General features: G+C 31.6%; 1 protein-coding gene across 1 annotated transcript; it reads right to left on the bottom strand.

Moving 5' to 3' along the window:
• Positions 1-4,338: 4,338 nt before the first annotated feature.
• Positions 4,339-7,503, bottom strand: LOC132048703 (probable indole-3-pyruvate monooxygenase YUCCA10). Its single transcript, XM_059439402.1, has 4 exons — positions 6,799-7,503; positions 5,862-6,101; positions 5,517-5,639; positions 4,339-4,711 (listed from the first exon to the last, which is right to left on the bottom strand). Exons 1-4 carry the CDS (start codon positions 7,432-7,434, stop codon positions 4,547-4,549), a joined length of 1,164 nt encoding a protein of 387 aa, XP_059295385.1. The 5' UTR covers positions 7,435-7,503; the 3' UTR covers positions 4,339-4,546.
• Positions 7,504-24,750: the final 17,247 nt, after the last annotated feature.

Genomic DNA, 24,750 nt, shown 5'->3' with positions numbered 1-24,750 from the left:
GACAAAGTGTTAAAAATAAAACTTGAGGGCAAAGTGTTAAAAATAAAGTTGAGGGTCAAAGTGTCAAAAATAAAACTGTTGGGCAAGCTCAAAATCCCTTAATCACTAATAAAAAATTATCACATCTACTCAATAATTAAAACTTGAATCACCTCCCCTTAATTTTAAAACTTAAAGGTCACCTATATTTAAATGCCCCAACTAACTTATACTTCTCCGTCTCCAACTTTGGGGTGGTAAGTAGTAACAGTTGCAATGGTGTTAGAGGGGAAGGTAATTTTAGTGGTGGAAGAACAAATATAAAAGAGAGGGGTAAAATGGGTTAGTAGTGATGATGTGGCATATCACGTGGCATCCACCTCATCAAATGTTAGTGACATGTAAGATTAGATGTCCACCTTAGACAACTTTAACAGTGGAAGGATATATTTGAACCAATAGTATAACGGTAGAGGTCAGGTCTGCGTACACTCTACCCTCCCCAGACCTCACGTTGTGGGATTTCACTGGGTTGTTGTTGTTGTTGTAGTATAACGGTAGGGGTATATTTGGATCCAAAATATAACAGGGGGTATATTTGGCCCTTTTCGGATAATACAGGGGTATATTTGCCCTTTTCTGATTAGACAATCCAATCAAATTGCTTTAATAAACCGATTTATTCTGAATGATAGGATTTTATAGCCCTACAATGTCATAGAATGTCTAAATCCGCAATTAAACATATTCACATTAAATAGACTAGTACTGCCTCAGTCTCATATTATTTAGACACTTTCCTTTTTTAAAGTCAAATTATATAAATTTTGACCACTATTTATATTTTTTTTTACCATATTAATATGAGAAGAATTGCTACTTATAATACTTTTCGTGTAATTTTTTAATATCTAAATTATGGTTTTAAAATATTGAATTGATTTAATCTAATTTAATTCTGAAGATTTGTCAACTTCACTCTAGAGAAGAAAAACAAGACAACTAACATGGGACAGGGAGTATCCTTTACTATCTAATGTGTCATGTTGTGGATCCGGTTCACCGCCCCTCTAATAGAACAAGATGTTTATTTTCTGAAGAAGTGATAAAGTCAAAATAATTGGTTAATAGACAATTAAAAATCTTATAGCTTTTAACAACCTCATAGTTTAGTCGTTTAGAAATAACTTTTTATCATAAGGTGTAGGATTTTCCGATCTTTTATGAGAAATGAAACATTTCGTCCACAAAAAGGCTTCGACCGAATTAGAAATTGCTCAAATTGCTTCCCCGATTAATTAATTTCCCATTGTTCCTACGACGCAGTTATAAGTGGGTTTTAAAAAAAAAAAAAAAATTATAGTAAATTCCTTATGTAAACGTGAAGCATCGGACATAACCAAAGAAAAGAGTTGACATAATGACCTCTGACCAAAAAGTCTTATGTAAAGTGACAATCTTCCTCACAATACATAGAAATTGGATCTCATATTTTAATTCAATCCACCAACAATATTCACATCCTTTCATGTCGTTACATATTACGTATTAAACTACTATATAAAAAGAAAGACAATTACGTATAAGGCTTTAAAACCCTTTACTCAACCAAAGCAATAAATGAATAAAAAAAAATTCAGAGAAGAGAGTTGATATCTGTGGCTGTGTGTGTGTTTTACGAAATTTATTTCCTTTCTTCCATTATTTTTCTTTTGAGCTTTGAGGTGGAGCCATCTTGTATACGTAGAATCAAAGTTTGGGGCATTTTACGCATTTCCTTTTTCCATCTTAATCTTTAATTTATTCAGGAACTCTTTATATTTAATGTGTAGATACCATCAATGAAAACGCACTTGAAATTGGATCATTATACATAATTAGGATTTAGGCAGCCTAGACTCTACGATATCTAGAGTAAGGTAATGTGATAATCCATTATTTTGATGCTGGAGTTAAACACCAGAATTGTAACGAAAGATAGATGGTATAGCATCCGAACAAATAATCTCCACACAAAACTTAGTGTTATTAATACATTATTTTGTTCCTATTTTTTCCTTTTGATATCACTAATAACATAATATGTGATACATAAATTTATATATCATTTTATATAGGATAGAACATGAAATATGAATATTAGGTGTAACTACCTTCGAACATTGTAATTTGCAAGGTTGATGCAGATATAGACTTAATTTTCTTCATTATACTACTCATTTTAAACTTTTCACCTAGCTTAGAATAACACATTACTTTTATTTTTGATAGGTGAATAACACATTACTTTGTACAAATAAAAAGATATTGAGGATAGAATGACGGCTTTTTTTCATCAAACAAATGAAGCTATGATTGAAATGTTCATATTTGTTATATATATATATATATATATATATATACATATATATATATATATATATATATATATATATATATAAGACGGCCCAACATTATATCGTCTTTTACTTATTAATGTATTTTTTGTTACTATTTCCTGCATTTCGAAAAAATTGTCTTAGTATGATTTGACACGAAATTTAAAAAAAAAATACTTTTGAAATATGTGGTCTAAAATAAGGCTTAGATATTTGTGTGGTTGGTAAATCATCTCATAAAATTAAATTATATATAAATATAGAAATGTGTCAATCTTTTTGGGACAAACTAATAACGGAAGTAAGACAATTTTTTGGGACATAGGGAGTATATCTGTTGTTTATTTTTACTTAAAATCTATTTTAGAAATAATGATATGTTATTATATTGATAACAATTAAGTTTAAACAGGAAAAAAAAAACTTTAAACTTCTCATTTTATCCTTTTAAGAAGTTTAATAGACACAAAAATATTAGGCCATAGTTAAGAACACAAGCTTCCAAAAGTTCTATGGTTACACAAATATTATGACATGTTTAATGCTATAACTTTTAAAAGTTTTTTTTTTAATTTTTTTTCTTAAATTTCCTGTTGAGCCATACTATGTTAAACAAACTACAGGTAAAAACTTAAGCTCACAAAATTTTTATATCAAATAATATTAATCTACGATGATTAAGAGATTTAATGAGGTAAAAAGTATAAAATTATATGTATATTTTCCTTGAGTTTGTCCTATTTAGAATATTTATTCATATTATAATTTTCCATGTTACCAATACTGATATAGTTAGATTAGCTCATTTGAAATTTTGAATAGTATATTTATTATAGTACTAAAAATATAAAAATAAAGTCATCTATAATGATCTACATGAATATATCCCCTGCATGAATAATCTGTGGGTCCAAGCAAATGATAAAGATGATGTAGAGACATGTCAATTAACTAAAATGACACTCCAAGCAAATGATAAAGTTAATGTGGAATAAGCATAAACAGAGAACAAACTTATCAATTAACTAAAATGACTGCCATTAACAAATAAGTTAATCAAAGTAAGAAAATGCAATGTCAGTGGGCTCCTCGGATTCAACTGAGACTTCTAGCAGGTTTGAAATGGGTAAACAACTGGGCCCCACCGGTGCAATAACTTTTCGGCTGGTATAGGAGTAATTAAACTAAAGTGGAGGGGTTTTCTTGTTCAGCAGTGGACGACGATCCTGCCTCCCCAAACCCGTGCTTCTATATAGTAGAAATAGAAATATAATTAATATATATATATATATATATATATAGAGAGAGAGAGAGAGGATTGAAGAAGCCAAAAAAGACAGGCAGAACGGAGAGAAATCACCATTGATAGATCTTACAATGTTTTGATATGATTTGAGTTAAATATTTAGAAATTGACTTACTTAATTTGATTTCCTTATTAGTAGAACACTCTATGTGTTATACTATTATTTCCTTATTCCATTTTATTCGACATCTTTTTCTTTTTAAATTAATTTTTAAAAGAATGATATTGCTTTTATATTTAAAAATAAATTTATTTAAATTTTTCATTTTATTTTTAATAACATGATAGCCGTAAAAATATCAAAAATTGTTTAAAATTACAAATTTCAAAAGTTTATCTTTATTTTAGAAATCTCATGTGTCATGTCGTTGTCGACCCAATTTGCCATTTGACTATCCCACCATTTAGAGAAAAGAAGTTTATTTTCTTTCAAAAAGGAAGAAGTGATAAAAGTCAAAATAATTAATATTGACAGCTAACAATCATCTGTATAACGTTAGAATAAAATTAATTGTTATCAGTAATTAGATGTAGAATTTTCCCATCTTTAATTTTTGAGAAATGAAACAATTCCGTCTGCAAAAAGGCTTCGACCAAATTAGAAATTGCTCAAGTATATTGCTTATGTATGTAGACGTGAAGCACGGGACATAACCAAATATATTGACCTCTGACAAAAAAAAAAAAATTGTATGTAAAGACAAAATCATTGTCGCAATACATAGAAAGTAGATCTCATACATTAATTTAACTAACCAACTTTCACATCCCTTAATATCACTACATACTAATTATCAAACTACTAGTATTCCGTTTACGTCTAATTAAGGCTCTAAAATCTTTCACTCAGACAAAGCACTAAATGAAGGAAAATATTTATTATTCAGAGAAGAGAGTTGATATGTGTAGCTATGTTTTGTGCATCAAATGCAATCCCATAAAGTCCTCTCCTTGATAGCCCCACACAGTAGAGTCCATTCTTCCCCTTCCAATGATCTGGAAATTCTGGCTTTGGAAATCCATCTTCATTCAGTAGATAGTCATCTCCCTACACACAATAAACACACCAATTCCATGTCATTACTCATAATAAAACTGTTTTTTTCACATTAAAATAACAAAATTTTACTCAATATAAAAGGGTGTCACTAAATTTTACCGCGGTATGAAAAATCCTATTATTCTGACTTTATTGTTAGAGTCAGAGGCGGGACTATATAGACCTAAGGGATTTAATTGAATCTCCTTCATCGAAATATATTGTGCAAGTAGAACAAAAATGAGATTTTCTGATTGTATATGAATTGTTGAATCCCCTTAACGTAAGGGGTTGACAAAGGGGTTCAATGTTGCTTTAGGTCACAGGTTGTATCTCAACTCAAAAGTGATATGCCAGTACTTTCTTAAATCTGTTTATATGAAATTTCCTGTTCTAACACCGATTATTGTATGTAGGTAAAGTTCGGTGACTTTACCATTATAATTGGTGAAGTCCGGTTATTCTAATGAAACAAAAAATCATTTAGTATGAAAAAATTCAGTTATTTTAATATGACAAAAACTAATTTTATGATTTTATAGTTATAATGAACAGTATAATTTAGTGACTATAAGGCAATTAACGGACCTAAAATCCTTGTGTCGTCAGTCATTCCTATTCACTTTTAAGCAGGCAAAAGGTGCAAATGACATGGCCGTATTTTAAAATTCAAGTAGAATACATTGTGTAAGTGCTTGCTTCATCTGAACTTATTGTCATTTTAGAAAAAACAAGAAAAGAGAGTGTAGACAAAGAAGAAAAGGACACAACAGAGAAAATAAGTTGAAGGTATAAAACAAAATTAAGTACTCACCTGAAGCCAATTGTGAGTAGTCCTCTTGAAGCCAGTGGCAAAGACAATAACATCAAATTGATGAGAGTTACCGTTCTCGAACACAACATCATTTCCTCTTATGCGTGTCATTGCAGGTAACACCTGTCACCATCATACTTTTATCACTTTCTGCATGAACATTTTTTGTTGCTTTTCTCTAAAGGTTTGAATTTGAAAAAGAAAACTCAATTTTGAATTCCACCACCGAATAAAATAATGTGTGTGTATATATATATATATATATATATATATCTATATATATATATCTATATATATATATATACATTGCATGAAACGTATCGATAATATGATTAGAGTTGTTACCTGGATTTCACCAGACTTGATCTTTTGATGAGTCCCCACGTCAAAGATTGGGTACTTACCATACTTTAGTTTAGAAGCAAAGGGTCCCTCTTTTGGCCTTTTCACCCCATAATACTTGCTTACATCTCCATATATTAGCTTGCTTAATATCATCATTATGGAGTCCACCAATGTGGGTGCAACCTTATACTTCAACAACATTAGCCCCAAATATCCCAATTCTCTTGATATTAAGTGTATCTGTTCAAGCGTGCAAATTAATTTAAAAAAACAAAGACTTATTATTAAAAAGAGACAAGTTGACCGACTCAACGGAAAGGACTAAAGCAATTTTTGATGTAAAATTTGGTTCAGTTGACCTAAAATGATACTTATAGTTCTTCATATTAAGCCGGATCGATATGCTAAAACAAAATAAACATTAAGTTTTTAATAGTTACTTATCTATTACACTTGAGATGAGAAATAATAGGACGGCGATAATCGTGCAAATTAATTTGAACAAACAAGACTTATTAAAAAGAGTCAAGTTGACCGACTCAACGGAAAGGACTAAGCAATTTTTGATGTAAAATTTGGTTCAGTTGACCTAAAATGATATATTTATCTCTTCATATTAAGCCGGATCGATATGCTAAAACAAAATAAAAATTAAGTTCTTAATAGTTACTTATCTATTACACTTGAGATGAGAAATAATAGGACGGCGATAAGTGTATCCATACTTATTGTATACACACTTATCATGTGGAAGAACCTTATTGATCATACCTGTAAATCTTGATGACGAGAAAATAGATTTAAATGTAGAGAAATTAAGAATCCTACTGGTACCACCAGATTGTAAGTCTTGGTAACGAGAAAAGATTATAATAATCTGATATAACAAGTACTAATGTATAAACATTATAATAATATTGATTAATTAATTAATTACCGGGCTTCGAACGATAATGGAAGTCCTTGCTCCATGGTTAGCAAGATCAAGTGCTATTTCCATTCCAGAATTTCCACAACCAACAACCAAAACACTTTTTCCCTTAAACTTCTCACCATCTTTGTATTGAGTAGTATGAATAGCCTCTCCTTTGAAACTTTCTAAACCAGGGACCTCAGGGATAAAAGGATAACTTGCTTCTCCAGTAGCCACCACAAGAAACTTACTAAAATACTCCTCCACATCACCAGAATTTCCATTTCTAACCTTAACATTCCATTTTCTTGTGGACTCATCAAAATTTGCTAACTCAACTTTTCTTTTGTACAAAGGGGTGATATCAAAATAGGAAACATAGTTATCCAAGTATTGAATGAATTCTTTTTTGGGCATATAAGTTGGAGATGAGGAAGGAAAGGGGATATGAGGAAGTTGACAAAATTGTTTGGCTAAATGAAGGTGTAGTCTATCATAGGCATATTTTTTCCACATGGGAGAGTAACAATCTTCTTTTTCGAGAATGAGATTTGGAATGGAGAATTTTTTTAGGCATGCAGATGTTGCAAGGCCAGCAGGGCCAGCACCAACAATAATCACTATAGGTTCTTGATGAGCATGATGAGTTGTTGTTGCCATGGTTGAATTAATTTTGATCAACTAGAAAGAAGAAGAAAATTTAGTGGTTGGGATTGAGAGTGAAAAGGTGATGGGGTTTATATATGCAAGGAATTTGCTAAGTACTAGCTGACAACTTTTGGACTCAGTAGCTTTCTTTTGACTATTCATTTACGGTGACTTCATCCTTCTTTTTTTCTTTTGCATTATTATTTGTTTCTTTACTTAATGTGGTAGATTGAGCTTAATATTGGCGCACCATGTATCATCTTTTTACACCAAGGTAACATTAACCTGCTATAGTAGTTACTAATTTTTGTCTTAATTTTTATAATTTAGGCATTGGTTTTTTTATATTTTTTATCCCTTCCCTCTGTTAGAGGTGATCCATAAAATATGAGGTGTTGAAGCTAGTTCATTTAAATTTAGTATTTTCATCGGCATAAATTTATGTGTAAAACTTCACAGATATAATAAGTAGATACATATATTCATAACTTTAATAATACAATCAGTTTAACACTAAAAGTTGAACCCATAAAACTTATGGGAAAACAACACAAAATAACTCTAGAATGTAAAATATTTACCCGCTTAAACTAATTTTGCTTACCCAATTACACCCTCGCCCAAAACTCTTCCTTCATGATACCATTGCAATATATTTATATATTATGATGGTATCATGGAGGAATAAGAGTAGGACTAGAGCACTCCTCTATGATATCGTCTCTATATATTTATGTATCACGATGGTATCACGAAGGACTGAAGAGTGTCATTGAACGACTGAAGCAGTCTTTTATGAAACCATCACAATTTTATCTCTTATTTTAACTCGAAAGATAGCTTCAACATTTGAATCTTAAACTCCACCTTATATGGACGGAAATTTTTCTCCTCCCATTCCATTATGGAATTTGGTTAAGCCAAATTTAGAACAAATCCCATTATGAGTTCAACCGCCAGCGGTCCTGGACGGTTATATTTATTTCAGGATACTTTTATTTATTCATAATTTCATATTCAATTTACCTTATATACTAAGATTAATCAAAATGGAACCATAAAAAGGAAGTATAATTATGAATGTATTGTCAGCCAAACACGTCTCTCTCTATCCTAATGATTTTTAGTCTTTTAACTGCATAAGCAAGCTGTGCCAAATATGGACAGATTAGTATAGTAGAAGAAATCCTTTGGATTACGTAGGATAAAATTTATCCAATATCTGGTACACTTCCAACTTTATTGACTTCTGGATTAGCAGAAATATTCAAGATAAGAAGTCGGTCCTCTTTTTTCTTCTTACATTTGTTAATTACTTTTGCTTGTTGGATATGTTTTCTGTTGTTCTCGTAAAATATTACCATAATTTTCCCTGATTATGCCTTCTTAGGACAATAATTTAGAACATAATCTTATTTTTATTTCTCTTGTAATTTATGAACCTTTTAGACCATAGTCTTAATCAAACTTTCAGAGAAATTATCATTTTAGTGGATGCCAGTGGTAGTTAAGAAAAATATCATGGAGCTTTGTACCCTGAAAAATTAATTTAAACTTGCCAGAAATTGACATTCTACGGAACGCAAGTTATCCGACATTAAATCTTGAATACCAAACACTAAAACATGAAAAAGATTAGCTTAAGTTCGTAAACAAAAGTTTTTATAAAGGGTGATTTGCTACTATCATAAAGGGCCACGTATAAAATAGACAGTTACGTTAAAATCAATGCAATCGACAAAACAAGTTGATCCCATATAAAATTATAAGTACCTCTTTTTCATTTATTTTTTCTCTTACTATTTTGGGTTCTTTTCTTGCAGCAGTAATCAGTTGATGCGATAATTTAAATTAAATATGAGTATATAACTGTAGCATATTCAAGTAGTTGATTGTCATTGCTTGCACGTTCAAAGTAAGAACTTAAAACAAAATATGCTATTTATGCATGCCACACTCTGAAGTTACAGTCAAATCAAGTGGAAATCATGGCAATATGACACCAAAGAAATTGAACAGCAACAACAACCAAAAAAAAAAAAAAAAAAAAGAAGAAGAAGAAGAAGAAAGAAGGAAAGGTGTTCGAAAGAAATCTTGCATAATCATTTCAAATAATACCATTAATCCTAAAACTGAAGTATGCGATCTACTGTTAAATAAAACATGTCTTAAATTTAAAATTCAATAACGTAAACTCTTATTATTATAAAGTATGTTTGGTGGAGAGCCAAAGTCGTTTCGTGGGGGCTGAGAATAGATCAAGCATCTGACCTACGATAACACGAACCAATATTTCTACTTTCGCTCGCAATATTTCTGCCCAAAAACATGTTGGTGTATGTGCATGCATATTCGCCATGGTAAAAACTTATCCACACCGAGTGTTTGCACCAAACCAATTCAAGTTATCGTGGTTAAGTAATTTAATAGACTAAAAGTACATGTTAATTAACCATGATTAAGTAAAAGAACTTCACATCCAAACACATGACATGCATCTATTGGTTTGGTGTAAACACTCGGTGTGATTTTTTTTTAACCTATTCGCCATCGGGATTACTAGGAATACGTATATTGATTAACAAACCTCAAAAAAAAAAAAAAAACTGAATGTAACTGTGAATTTCATCGTTACTTTACTTCATTACTAAATTGCTCGTAGCTAACATAATTTTTTGATAATTTGTCGCTAATTCGATACAATTAGCGACGGATTTTGCTATTAAGCTATAAAATTTATCCCTCGCCGGCTTATTCATGTTTTTAATAGTGATTCATAGAACAAGGCATTTATGTAGCTTTCAGAGTAAATTTCTCAAATGATTACTCAAGTTAGAAAAATTATGGAGCAAAGTCAATTTACTTTGTTTTGTATTTATAAAGTCGCTCAGCTTGTGTATTATGTCATAGAAAAGTAGTATTACGCCTAGACTCACCAAAAATTATTATTGCCATTTTAATTTCTAGTTTATATTCCATGTAGGACCCAACTAGTAGCCTTGTAATAGTATTTTACTAAGAACAGTTGGTTGGGATCATTTTCGGTCCATCAAAACTAGAAAATGTTTGTCCATCGGGGAAGACGATTCCATCTGTGTTGTGATTTTTTTTATTAGTAGCTTTCTCTGTAGATAAGCACTTACTAGTTTTGATGAGATAAAAAATGATCTCAAGTAAATGTTATTTGAAAACTTTAAGAATAAATTTTATTACTTTTTCCAAAGAGTAGCTATTTTTGACTAGTTGTAGATAAGCACTTACTAGTTTTGATGAGATAAAAAATGATCTCAAGTAAATGTTTTCAGTAAATTTTATTACTAGGCTACTAGTTGGATCTTACATGGAATTAATATAGATTTTAAAACGCTAACAATAACTTCCGGTCAATCTAGTTTATAATCGGGTGATAGTGATTTTCTAAGATATAACACACAAGTAGATTGAATCTATTAATACAAATCAAAGTAAAGTGACTTTGGTCCATAATTTTACTAACTTGACTGAGCTTTTGAGAAATACTTGGAAATCCAATAAATCAAAGAAATGTAGGAACTTTGATGGTGATCGATTAATCAAAACGAATCACACCAATCAGAACCCAAAATTAGACAAAGAAATATATCAACTTCGACGGTGATGAGTCAGAAATAAGTACCTTGACTTGCAGAGAAGATATAGACCATCCATTAGAACAGAAACTCACGATATTTTTCAAACACCATAAACACACCCATCAGATTTAAAACTGCTGAAGGTGATTGACTTGGATTCTGGACGTCTTGGCAGTTGGCATAACGATTAAACTATTGAAAATTATGGAGTTAGATTGTGCAATAATGAGTACTACAAGTCGAAGAATCATAGATTCATTTATTCAAATGGGTTTCTCATCAACACCTTCTTATGATTTTTTTTTTCATGTGTCACACATCTAAAGGTGCATTGGGGGTTACTGGAGCATTTTCACTAGAGAAAGCCCCTTCCTTTTAGATATACAGTTCATTTTGTCAAAATTCAAGTCTATAGCATGTATTGTCCGTTTTAGCCTAATAGACTGGCTTCACGGGTTTGTTTCTTGGACTACGTCATCGTCAAGGCAAAAGTACACATATCGTGTGAACTTGTGGTATACCTTATAAAGCTTTTTATTGTCCTCTCCCGGCCCATTCCGATGTCAAATTCGCAAGGTGTAATGTACACCCTTCTCTAGAAGCTTGTGAGCCTAGAAGTTTTCCAGTCCTTCTTTGTGTCCTCGATCATGGGCGTCATATTCACCTCCTCTCTCAGGCCTCAGGGATTTAGCATACTCGATGAGGTTTTGCCCTGCCACCGGACTGAGGAAGTGTTCACCTCTGATACCATAATTGTACGCGACCCAAGTCATGACATGTATTGTTCATTTAGCCTAACAGACCTTACGAATTTGTCCCTTGAGCTCAAAAGTGCATGTATTGTGTGAACTTGTATTATGCCTTATAAAACTCTTCACTTTTCTCTCCCATTTCGATGTGATATACGCCTAAAATATCATATGCACCCATTAGTTAGAAGCTTGCCAGCCTAGAAGCCCTTCTCTGTGATATATATATGTCCTCACGAGTGCTGATCACACTTTTTCAGATGAAACCAATAAAAAGTAATACAAAAATTCTAAATAAAACAAATAAGAATATTTATAAGATATATTTTTTTCTATTAAATTGTAAGTGGGGACATAGAATATTATTTCCTTTATTGGTTAGATGATCATGGTGCTTTACTTGCTTATCGAAGCAAAAATTGTTTTCTGTATTATCTTATATCAACAAGGGTGGATCTACTAAGGAGGGAGGGAGTGTCACGCCACCCACACACCTCGATCGAAATCATATGTGTATATGTGTGTATATGGAAAATTAGTATAAACATATGAAGTAATATAGCAAATGGATGTTTGGTGCCATTGGCGCAAGCTTGAGTGTTCCTTCCGCGGCGCCTGGAATTGAATCCTCTGGATATTCGATCTCCTTTTTTCTTCTTTTCTTTTCTTATTCTGCTTCTTATTTTCTTACTTTTCCTTATTTCTTCTTTTCTTTTATTTCTTTTTCTTTATTTGCTGCTAATTCTTTTTTCCTTATGAGCTCCCCCTTATGAGTTATTATTGACTTATTAAATTTTATTAATTCTTGCTTTTTTTACAGTTTATACTCTTTCTATCTCAATTTATGTGACATTTTTCGCTTTTCGAAATTGAAATTTTTAAGTTTGATCGTGTGTTTGAATACAGAATTTTTTAAGACTGCTGTGTTTTCTTGTACATTTAAGAATTACAGGATATTCGATCCCCTTTTTTCTTCTTTTCTTTTCCTATTCTGCTTCTTATCTTCTTACCTTTCCTTATTTTTCTTTTCTTTTTCTATTTTGTTTCTTCTTTTCTTTTCTATTTTGTTTCTTCTTTTCTTTCTTTTTCTTTATTTGTTGCCAATCTTTTTTTATTATGAGCTCCCCCTTATGAGTTATTATTGACTTATTAAATTTTATTATTTCTTGCTTTTGTTTTACAGTTTGTACTTTTTCTGTCGCAATTAACGTGACATTTTTCGCTTTTCAAAATTTAAATTTTTAATTTTGACTGTGCGTTTGAATATAGAATTTTTGAATAAAATTTACATATTTGGTAATTACGTAAAACGTACTATAAGTCACAATAATTAATAATTTTAAAAATACTTGAAGGGCATATGAAAAAGTTACGGTCAAAGAACAATTCGTTTGACTCTCAAAATCCCAATATCATCTACAATGAGTTCTAGTTCTAGTTTTAGTTGTCTATCCTTGAGTCAGACGATAGCTCCAGAATATGCAAATTTGTCGAGGAGAATTATAATGATTTTTTTGTCGATATAGTAATACTATTGAAGTTATGTGCTTTGTTCAAAACTATTTCAATTATTAAATTATTTGGTTTAGTAGATTTGTTTATCTAAATGGAAAAGACGAATAACCCGAACCGAAGCCAAAAAAATCAATTCGAAAGCCAAAATAATGAGGCAGTCGGTTTGTCTGTATAACCCGAATCAAAGTTCAAAATAGATCAACGTATTCTTCAAAATAGTATGGCACCGGAACCTCAAAATCCTTAATCCGCCTCTGTATATCAAAGAATATGCACAGAGAAATCAAAGATGCATGGTATGTGTATACGGTGTACCTGTTCTGTCTAGTGTCCACCATTTTATTTAATAGTGTTCTTTTTCCTTTTTTTTTTTTTTTTTTTTTTTTTTTTTTTTTTTTACCCTTTTTGAGTAGCGATAGTGATATATAGTTATCACAACAGTTGTCTTGAGTTAATGTGAATCCAAAGAAACTGTCGTGCACACAAAATTAATTTGAAGAATTTAGGTGAAATACCATTTTTAATAGTTCTGGAAATACAATTACTCATTATGTATCCCATATATTTAGAATTTCTTAAGAAACAAAACTTCGAAAACATAATTATGACAAATTAGTACATAGCAAGTTTATTCTTCGAAGTCCTTCAGTAATCCTCACTTAACGCAATTCCAAGGATACACTGATTAAGGCGTCGTTATCAAACAAGCTGGATTATCCAATTCTACAAGTAACTCACTCTTAAGTTACGTAGTATATGGTATTTAAGGGATTGGATCCCCTCAAGTAAGGGATTTTCCAGTATTTGCAAATTCATATCTAAATTAATGCCAAGTGTACAGTAAAATATTTAAAGGCTGGGATTCCATCTAAAATACCTTCCCGGTATTTTAATACTTAAATGAGGAAGAAACTAATTAAGTATTGTTGAGGTATATCTAATTAATGCATGAAACTTAAGGAAGGACAATAATTAAGTTGCTGCTAAAAGCACATAGGAGGTTTAACGGCAAGTTAATTACCGACCCGTCATATTCCTTGGTCCCCAGCTAGCTAGCGTTAGATATCGACCCATTTGGTTAGCGGAACTTTTAAAAAAATTAACCTCGATATAAAAGTCGTGTTCAATTAAATGTTTGTCGTGTTCAATTAAATGTTTGTTTTGGATATATGCAGTACTCGAATTATTTATTGTACCATAATTCTAGTAGTATTATATTTTAGGGAAAATAACACTGTATGAAAATTAGGGTAAAATAATTACTCGCTTTAGGCCACTTTTTATTTTTTACGCGCGTTAGCCGTAATTTAGCCGACGAGCACTAGTGTCTTTACTCTCATAATTTAGGCTTTCACCTCGTTTTTTTTGTTTATTATTAATAAATATCCCACTAAGTTTCTTAGTGGTTGCCAAAAAAAGAGGGTAAAATGTGTATAAACACCTCTTATACATTATTATACACTTTTATACGGTGTAGAAGTGTGTATAGACACCTCTTATACATTATGTGTAAACCCCTCTTATGTATAAGGGTAACTTACAAAAACAGCTACCTTTTAATAGGCTTTTTTCTATATTTACAAATCGTAGCTAGTTTTTTTGTATTTAGTTGTATTTCGCGTTTTTGAAATATAGAAATACACGAAAATACAAAATACTGGGAGAGTTCACATTTTTGAAATATACCGAAATACAAAATCGTAAAAATAAAATGTATTTATGGAATAGATTCTCTTCTTTTCATTTTAAATGGTAAGTCAAATTAAATCAACCATGTATGACGCAAAAAACCCACGTTTCTCTCTCCAAATTACTCCATTCCAAACTTTTAGAAATACTTCCAAATACGTAAAAATATACACCGAAATACAATGAAATATGGTTGATTGTTTAAGAAATATAAAATTGTAGTATGTGTATGTACAATGGAATACAATGAAATATATCGTAAACCACTTTAAATTAGAAATACATTGAAATACAACGAAATATACCGAAATATATTTCAAGATTTTTCATTTCAATGTTCTAACCAAAGTCAATCATAGCCGTCTTACCCAACATTATCCTTAGTAGAAACCGTACGAAATTCATCCATTACCTTATTCACCAACCCATGATCAAGATAATATGATATCGTAACGAGAGGCAACAATATATCTTCGAGGCATTTCATCAAACACCTTTCGCATCATTATATCTGCCATACTTACTTGAAAAGATTGTAACTTGAGCATATGCATATCTTAACGAGAAGGAAAAAAAGATATTAACAGATTGAGATTGAGGAATAGTTGTCATTTGGTGCATTTGCGAGTATAATGTCGCACTAACGAAATTACAAAGAAGATAGAAGATATCAAGAATGTGATTACTAACAAAGAATGTGCTGCTCACTAACATGTCAACAAAGACAAATCAAAGAATGTGCTAACGAAATTACACTCGAACCACCTAATCTAGCGTAAAGAAGATATATAAGAAAAAAATGAAATCAACTTCTACTGTCATATTATTGCTTAAGCTTTATGGTTGTGATGTTCATTATTCCAAATCCGATCAACTTGCTCGATAACCGTCCGTATCCGAGAAAAAGCCATGGATTCCGGCATCACCGATGGCACATAGGAGAGAAATTTTTTTCTCGGGCATCACCGGCTAGGCGCGCAAGCCGAGGCGGCATGAGGGGAAAGGGAAAGGGAAAGAGGAGAGAGAATTTTTTTATATGATGATAAATGTGCAAAAAGAGGTACATGTATTTCAAAAAGTTTTGGATTAGTTATGGAATGTAATTTTGGAAAAATAAAGCTACAAAAATTAAATAAAAAAATAAGGTAGTTATTATTCATAAATAAGTCTTAGAGGTAGCTATGACAGGTAAAAATTCCTATGTATAAACACCTCTTGTATAAATTTATATAATCTTGTATACCCAATGTAAAAGTGTGTATAAACACCTCTTATACATTATTATACACTTTTATACAAGGTTGATACATTGGCTACTCCAGGTATATAAAGTTGTATATTATTGTATAATGTTGTATACCCTGACAAGTGGCTATGCGGGTGTAATTTAAAAATATGGCTACGCAAATGTAATTTATATGCTAAATTGTACATTATTGAAATTTTCCCTTTTTATACTGGATTCTACATGAGATTCCTACACCGGGATTAGTCATCTATCTATCTATATCTATCTTCTATAACACTATTTTAAAAGCATGAATATAAATGTTGGTTGATCAGAATATCCCTTAGATACGAACTTCTACTAGAAAAGGACAAAACTGTCATGAAAAGAGGGCATGACATAGCCATTACTGATGTAAACACAATATTTGAATAGTCCAATCCTATTTAGGTAGAGTTTGTAGAAATTGTATTGGTCTCTACAACTGCATGGCGGCGTGTGTACATGTATGGTCTGGCCCAATTTTATTCAAGATGCCCATTAGCAAATATACAAACTCCTTTGAAATTGAATAACTAGACATGGTTTCTGTTTATTCAAAAAGTTTCGACTCTAGCTTTTAAGACTTTTCAAGAATAGAGATATGCCAAAATTTTAGCTATATATTGATATGCATTGATACTCTTCTTTTCTAATTACTTTTTTATCTAATTTTTGTCCTAGTTCTTTTTTAAAGTTTATGAACCTATTAGTTAATATGACAAATTTACGCAGTGAATGAATTGTTGATTCAGGTGCTTCACATTACATTACTGCAAGAATGAACTGAATACATGTACTCCCTTCTTCCCAATTTATGGGGCACGGTTTGTTAAAAAATAATATTATATCACAAAAAGAATTTTGATTTCCTAAAGTTGGTTTGGTCAATTTGTATCAAATTATAACCGTTGCTTTACGGACCATATAATTGGGTCTTCATTAGCCTTCAAACCTTACTCATTATGGCTATTTGATAAGCTGGTATTTTACCGACTTATACCTTCTTTAATTTAAGATTTTTGCTATGTTTGATTGATAAAGTAGTGCATTTAATGTCGTTTACTTCTATTTTATAGATTTATGTGATTTAGAAGTGATCGGGAGAGAAAACAAGTGAAAATTAGTCAAAAGAGGCCAAATTGAAGAAAACAAAAAAATGGTTAAAAGTGCAAAAACGGGTCAGATTTGCAAAACTGAAAGTTAGAGGCTTATTTTGTCATATTTTGACTCTGGAAAATTGGGGAATTATAAGAGGAAGACTTAGGAGAAATTTCTCATATCTTTGGTCACATTTTAAGCTTGGAAGCTAAGGTTCATCATCAACCACACCATTGGAGGAGAAGATTGGAGCACTTTAATGAGAAATTTCTTAGTCCTTTCTTCAACTACTTGCTTTGTATTGAATGTTTAAGTGTGTAGTATTTCATTCATTTACTTGAATATTGTTTATGGAATTTTTTTTGGATTGAAACTCTTATTATGCTTATGTATTGAATGATTTTTATTTTTAATGAAGTGGATCTTTGTTTCTTTAATTAATCTTGTTCTTTAATGTTTTTAAGGGATTAACTAACTCTAAGACTCTCCCATTTACTTCGATTTGAGCTTGGAAGAGGAGAATTGAGGTTGGGAAAGATTAATTAACAAGGATTTGGGACTTTAAACCCCATCAAATAACTTGAGCTATGAATAAGATAGTTATTTGCGGTTGAATTGATTGTGCCTAATATCATACTCTAAAGCTTGAAAAACTTAGAGTGAAATTCATTGATTTGGTTGGAAGACTTTTAATGACATTTTAGAAATCATTATCTATTAACATAAACCCGCTCTTAGTTGTAAAATCATAAAATATATTGAATCGTTACTTGAGAGTACTTTGTATCCATGCTTGTGGCCATTGATCATTTTACTTGCTTTTACAGGTTAGTTTGATCTTTGTTAATTTTTAAATCAAAAATTAAATATTGAAAAAGTGTTTGGCTTAGCTTAGTTTGTGATAAATCATTTACTTTCTCAATCGTCTTTATATTGTTCCCTGTGGATTCGACCCCGACTCATAGCTGGGTAAATTATATTGCGACGATCGTGTACACTTTCTGTTTGAGGAGTGGATTTGGACTTTTTCCCAAGTAAGAAAGAGAATCTCAGTAATTGGAAGGAAACGGAGGGCTTCGATCCATTGTGATTCGCTTCCTTGGTATGGAGAGATCTCTACCATAAAAGAGAGAGCTGCGGCACGTTAAGGCACTTGTTCGACGGTCCCCATATGCTCGGCCTGCCGGCCCGCTCTGAAAAATTCATGATTTATATATGTTTCAGGCCGGTGTAGGGTTTGAAGATTTGGAGGCACTCAATGAGAATTTCTTTACCCATTTCTTCAACTATTGTTCTTATTGTATATCTAAGTGTGTAGAATTTTATTCCATCACTTTAATCTTGTTTATGCAAATATTCAGATGTTAAAGTTTGGATTGAATCTCTTGTTTTTCTTATGTATTAAACAATTTTTATTTCTAATGAAGTGGGTTAATGTTTCTCTATTTACTCTTCAAGTTTTAATGTCATTTAGTGGTTGCAAACATTAAGTGTGCCATTTTACCTTGGCTTTGCTTGGAAAAGAAAGTAAGAGGTAGGAAAAGAGTAAATAGCAAGGATTTGGGGCTTTAAACCTCATCTAATAATTTGAGCTAGGAGTAGGATAGTTAACTTGAGGTTAAATTGATTGTGCTTAATATCACACTCTAAGGCTTGGAAAAGCTTAGAGTGAAATTCATTGATTTGGTTGGAAGACTTTCAATGAGATTTTGAAAATCATTATCTATTAACATAAACTCGCTCTTAGTTGTAAAATTGTAAAATACATTGGATCGTTACTTGATTTCTCTTATTTTTCTTTGCTTGTGAGGCTATTGATCACTTTACCCGCTTTCTAATTAGTTTTATCTTTGTTAGTTTATAAATCAAAAATCAAATATTAAAAAAGTGTTTGGCTTAGCTTAGTTGGTGATAATTATTTAGTTGCTTGATCGCCTAGGTTATTGTTCCCTGTGGAATTCGACCTCGACTCATAGTGGGTAAATTATATTGCGACGACCGTGTACACTTTTTTTTTGAGGAATGGATTTGGACGTTATCGCTATTAATTTTTGCTCTTCATTAGTCATTAAACCTTACTCAATATGACAATTAATGCTCCTTAATACTGAGATGTTTCTATTCCAAGTTGAATGTTACTCTCTCCCAATTTGTTACCTATATAATCTCCTTGGCTTTACCTTGAAGGTGAGAAAAACAAAAGAGATAAATTCTTCAACCATTTTCGTATAACCATATATCTATTTCTTTGTCTTCTTCTTTTGTGTGAGAAATATATCTCAAGACAAATTCTTCCTCCTATATATTATGTGTGCTGGGTTTTATAATATTACTTAAATATTTGTTAGATCATGGTTTCTAGTTTTGAACTAGAAGAGCTTGTTGAATCCTGGGAGATACATCTATACCGGGTGAAATATCCTTAAGGACGGTGTCTTAATTGACACGCCTCAAGCTATGAGATTGTTCAAGAATTTCCTGCAATGTTCATGATCGAGTATTTTCCGTAAGATTTCCAACAATCTTAAGGATATTTTACATTATAATTTTACGGAGAATACGATTTACACTGTAAATCAAAAGGGTGAGATGAGCAAACAGTGTAGCAGGCATGGATGAAATACAAAAGTTGATGAGGTAACAACTTTTCAGTTATGTTAATGAAGTATGTAGCGATACTATAAATTTCTCTGTTTTAATAAATGAAAAAAAAAATCGTTACAAGCCCAAAGATAATAATAATCTTGGTGTTAGCGGAATTAGCATGCAAAGGGGTTAAGTTTCACAAACAAAGAAGCATTAGTCGTTGTCTGGGCATCGTGTATGTGATGAATGAAGTTTGTGTGTTTAAAAAATAGTTTTGAGGCCTCTTTATCTTCTACTCCCTCTGTACCAAAAAAATTGTCCTCCTTTCCTTTTTAGTTTGTCCCAAAAAAATTGTCCCCTTTCTATATTTAGAAATAATTTAACTTTATGAGATGATTTACAGCCACACAAATATCTAAGACTTGTATTGGACCACACATTTCAAAAGTCTTTCTTTATTTCTTAAACTTTGTGTCAAGTCAAAAGAGGACAATCTTTTTGGGACGGAGGGAGTATTAATTTGAAGAACTGTGTGCTAGCTAAATACACTTGATAATAGTTACTTTTATGGTTGGAACAATTAAAAAGTAGCGAAGTGTTTATTATATTTTAGACCTTACAAATTCGAGATTTTTGTGGTAACAAATTATATCTGAAGACCATGGTATATTGTATTTTTGTGGAAGTACCTTATGATCTAAAAATAGTCTCTACATATTTCATAGTCATTTGGCTGAATGTTGAATAGTGATTGATTTTCTTATATAATTATGATCTATTTGTTTGAGATCAAATTTTAATGGAAATAATTTATTTTGTGTGAGCAAATTAATCCATCATATTCTTAAATGTAGAAGAAGATTCAATGAAATGATAATCTCACTATTTAAATTATATTTGACTAAGCGGATGATATAATTATTGTAGTTATTTCTCAAGCGAATCTTATGGCTAGTGTTAGTGATTGAGTGATAGGCTTTGTGCAACTAGGCATATTTGTGTAAATAAAATAATTTTGTGGCTTAAACTCAAGTCAATGGAGGAGGAAGAATTTATTTGTCTTGGTGATTCAAGAATTACTCATTCTTGGATAAGAAAAGTTCTTCTCAAGCTCACATCTAGAAAATATTGACTTCAGCTGAGATGTTGCGTGTTCCTAATATTTGAACCAATTTGATTGATGTGGTAATTCGTAGAAAATATTTGAGTAAAAATTTATTTTGAGAATGTTATGATGGTTTTAACTAAGAATAATAATTTAGTCACAAATTTATTTTAACCACGGTCTTGTTGTGCTAAATGTTTATAGTCATGAATGAAAATGCTAGTAACTTTTGTTTGAACATGTGCACCCGATAATCATTGAAAATAAGGTATTGTATATGCTTGTTAGATACAAAACTAGAGTACCTTATAAGAAATTAAAAACCTTATGAACTATGGAAATGTTATTCCCCTTATCCTGAAATATTTGCAAGTGTGGGGGTGGCTTACTAAGGTTATGTTATCTGATTTTGAAAGAAAAAAAGATATAATATTTTGGTGAAGCTATATTATTAGCTTGTTACCTATAAGATGAGTCTTATGAGAAATTAGTAATACTTCTTATGAGTTATCAAAATATTATTCCCCTATCTTAATTTTTTTGAAAATGTGGGGGTTACACTCTCTTACTAGAGTTATGTTGGATCTCAAAATCCATCAGTGTGTTTACCCTTTGTGGGGGTGTAATAATATGAAAATCAACCAAGTAGACCATAATGAAATCTGAGTTTATGGTTTGGAGTTGGCTAGTAATGAGACTAAGATACATCTTCGTGAGTATTAGGTTGAAATAAAAGCAATGTGTCTATATATTGTGGTCGCCAAGCAGCGTTAGCTGTAGATAAATCTTTCAATGGCAAAAAATAGACACATCCATTTGAGACATAAAGTGATAAAACAACGCTATTGTGAGATGAAATTATTTTCATGAATTATGTGATGTCTGAGGTGAATTTGGCCGATTCACAGACTATAAGAAACATCGAGGGGAATGAGACTTTTCGTCAATTTGAGAAGATCAACAATAATGGTAACGTAACCTATGTGATTGGAGATCCCATGAATTAGGTTCATATGGGTAATAACAAGTCATTAGTTGATTAAGTATGCACTATTAAATTATGTTATTTTCTATGGTGTGTGAATAGAGTGCATTACTGCAAGGCAAAGTGAGGTTGAGTTAAACTCTAAATCCAATTCATATCCATTATAGGTGGTGTATTGATCTGCAGAATACACTTGATGATTGAAATTATATGAGTGTGAAGTGGTGCCGCTTCTATGAAATTATGGCAGATTTCTAGAACACTCATGAATACCAGGACACGCGCATGGCCTCTTAGCGCAAAACCGCGATAACGATAAATATTGAGCGAGTGTAATGTGGTAGAATAAGAACCTAGGCTTACAAAAGAATTCTTGGTTCATAAAAGTTCTAAACTTCACCAAATCTTCTGTAGGTTTAATCTTGTTTTATCTAGGTCTGGTTCATAGTCTACAAGACCCCAGATTCGACGCATTGTACTCATATGTGAAAACCCATAAAAAATTCTTATTTTATTTTATTCCTTAAAATATTCTTTTTGAGATATGTGGGGGATTGTTGAAAAATAATATTATATCACAAAAAGAATTATGATTTCCAAAGTTGGTTTGGTCAATTTGTATCAAATTCTAACCGTTGCTTTACGGACCATTTAATTGGGTCTTCATTAGCCTTCAAATCTTACTCATTATGGCTATTAATTTTTGCTCTTCATTAGCCATTAAACCTTACTCAATATGACAATTAGTGCTCCTTAATACTGAGATGTTTCTATTCCAAGTTGAATGTTACTCTCTCCCAATTTGTTACCTATATAATCTCCTTGGCTTTACCTTGAAGGTGAGAAAAACAAAAGAGAAATTCTTCAACCATTTTCGTATAACCATATGTCTATTTCTTTGTCTTCTTCTTTTGTGTGAGAAATATATCTCAAGACAAATTCTTCCTCCCATATATTATGTGTGTTAAGTTTCCAGTTTTGAATTAGAAGAGCTTGTTGAATCCTGGGGGATACAACTATATTGGGTGAAATATCCCTGGGACGGTGTCTTAATTGACACTCCTCGAGCTATGAGATTGTTTAAGAATTTCCTACAATGTTCATGATCGAGTATTTTCCGTAAGATTTCCAACATGTTTGACTTGACAGAAAGTTTAAGAAAGAAAGAAAGACTTTTGAAATTTGTGGTTTAAAACAAATAGTCTTTCATTAAGGATAAAAGAGAAATTTTAAAGGTAATGTTATTTCTAATTATGGAAAGCTGACATTCCTTTTTAGACAGACTAAAAAGGAAAGTGTGACATAAATTGAGACAGAGGGAGTAATAGACAACACTGCACCTCCCTAAAAAGTCTGAATCTAAACCGTAATCACCCTTTTTGTTCTTTTTTTTTTTTTTTTTTTGGTGAAAACCCTTTTTGTTCTTATATTATATTGGATGTGGAGCAGGTAGAAAATTTGATCCTGTTAGTTGTATTAATTCTCTTCTTTTGATAGCTGATTTTGTTTCAATTATGCTTCTTCTTCCGAAAATCTTTTTTGATCAGTAATTACTGCTGGAATATTTGTAATTGGTATGATTTTGTGTTCTTCTTTATGTGAATAATTCGTGGAAATAAAGTTAATTTTCTTAAAATAAATTATTCTGGTGCTACAATTAAATTAGAATAGAAAAAACACATATAAGAAATAAAAATAAAAAATAAATTACGCCCATAGTAACTAATTAAGAGAATTCTACTAAGTAAGATTAGTAGAACCGAGATCTAAATTTTTGTGTATCATTTGATAAAGTGGGATAGGAAAACAATATTTTTTTTTTTGTGCGGATTGCCCTTCAAAAGCACTGGTCTTTAATTTTTGCCCCTCAAATTTAAAATCTTTAGTTTTTGCCCTTCGCCTAAAAACTCATGGGTTTCGGGTTCGAACCCCCGCTCAGACAAAAAAAAAAATCGCAAGGCAGAGAGGTTTAGATTCATTAGGCAGAGGCTTGCAAAACTATGCTTGAGGTCTAACTTTATCTTGCAAAACTATGCCTGAAGCCTAACTTTGGCTTGCAAAACTCTGCCTGCAAGTAGAGTTTTGTATTTAAAATTTCGCACAGGGGAGTTTGCAGGCAAACTATGCCTGATGGCTTGCAAAACTATGCCTGAGGCCTAACTTTGGCTGGCAAAACTCTGCCTGCAGGGAGAGTTTTGCATTCAAAATTCTGCCTGAGGCCTAACTTTTGCTCGAATAGGCCTAACTTTGCTACAAAACTCTGCCTAGCGAATTTTTTTTTTAAGCTGGGGTTCGAACCTCAGACCTCATGGTATTAGGCGAAGGGTAAAAATTAAAGACCACCAATTTGATGGACAAAAATTAAAGACCACCCCAAAATAAGGGCATTCCTGCGAATTGCCTAGAAAACAATGGAATTCTCTTAACTTTTAACCGGGTTGGTTCGAATTTTTTAAATAAAAAACCAATCGAATTGCGTCGAGTTTTGAAATTTAAACACCTATACTGGGTTGGTTCGGATTTTTTAAATACCAAACCAATCGAATTGCGCCGATATTTGAAATTCATACACCTAACCAAATCAATAAAATTCGAGTTTTTCAACCTCTGGCTTTTCGGGTTTTTTTTTTCTTTTTCTGGAAAAGCCTTCATACATAACATATAACTTTTACTTCAAATATTTCTTTAGTTTAGTAAGATACAACTATATAATCAAGGTG

The sequence above is a fragment of the Lycium ferocissimum genome, chromosome 1, assembly GCF_029784015.1.
Source record: "Lycium ferocissimum isolate CSIRO_LF1 chromosome 1, AGI_CSIRO_Lferr_CH_V1, whole genome shotgun sequence".
NCBI lineage: Eukaryota > Viridiplantae > Streptophyta > Magnoliopsida > Solanales > Solanaceae > Lycium > Lycium ferocissimum.
This window is presented reverse-complemented; position numbering and strand designations above follow the sequence as displayed.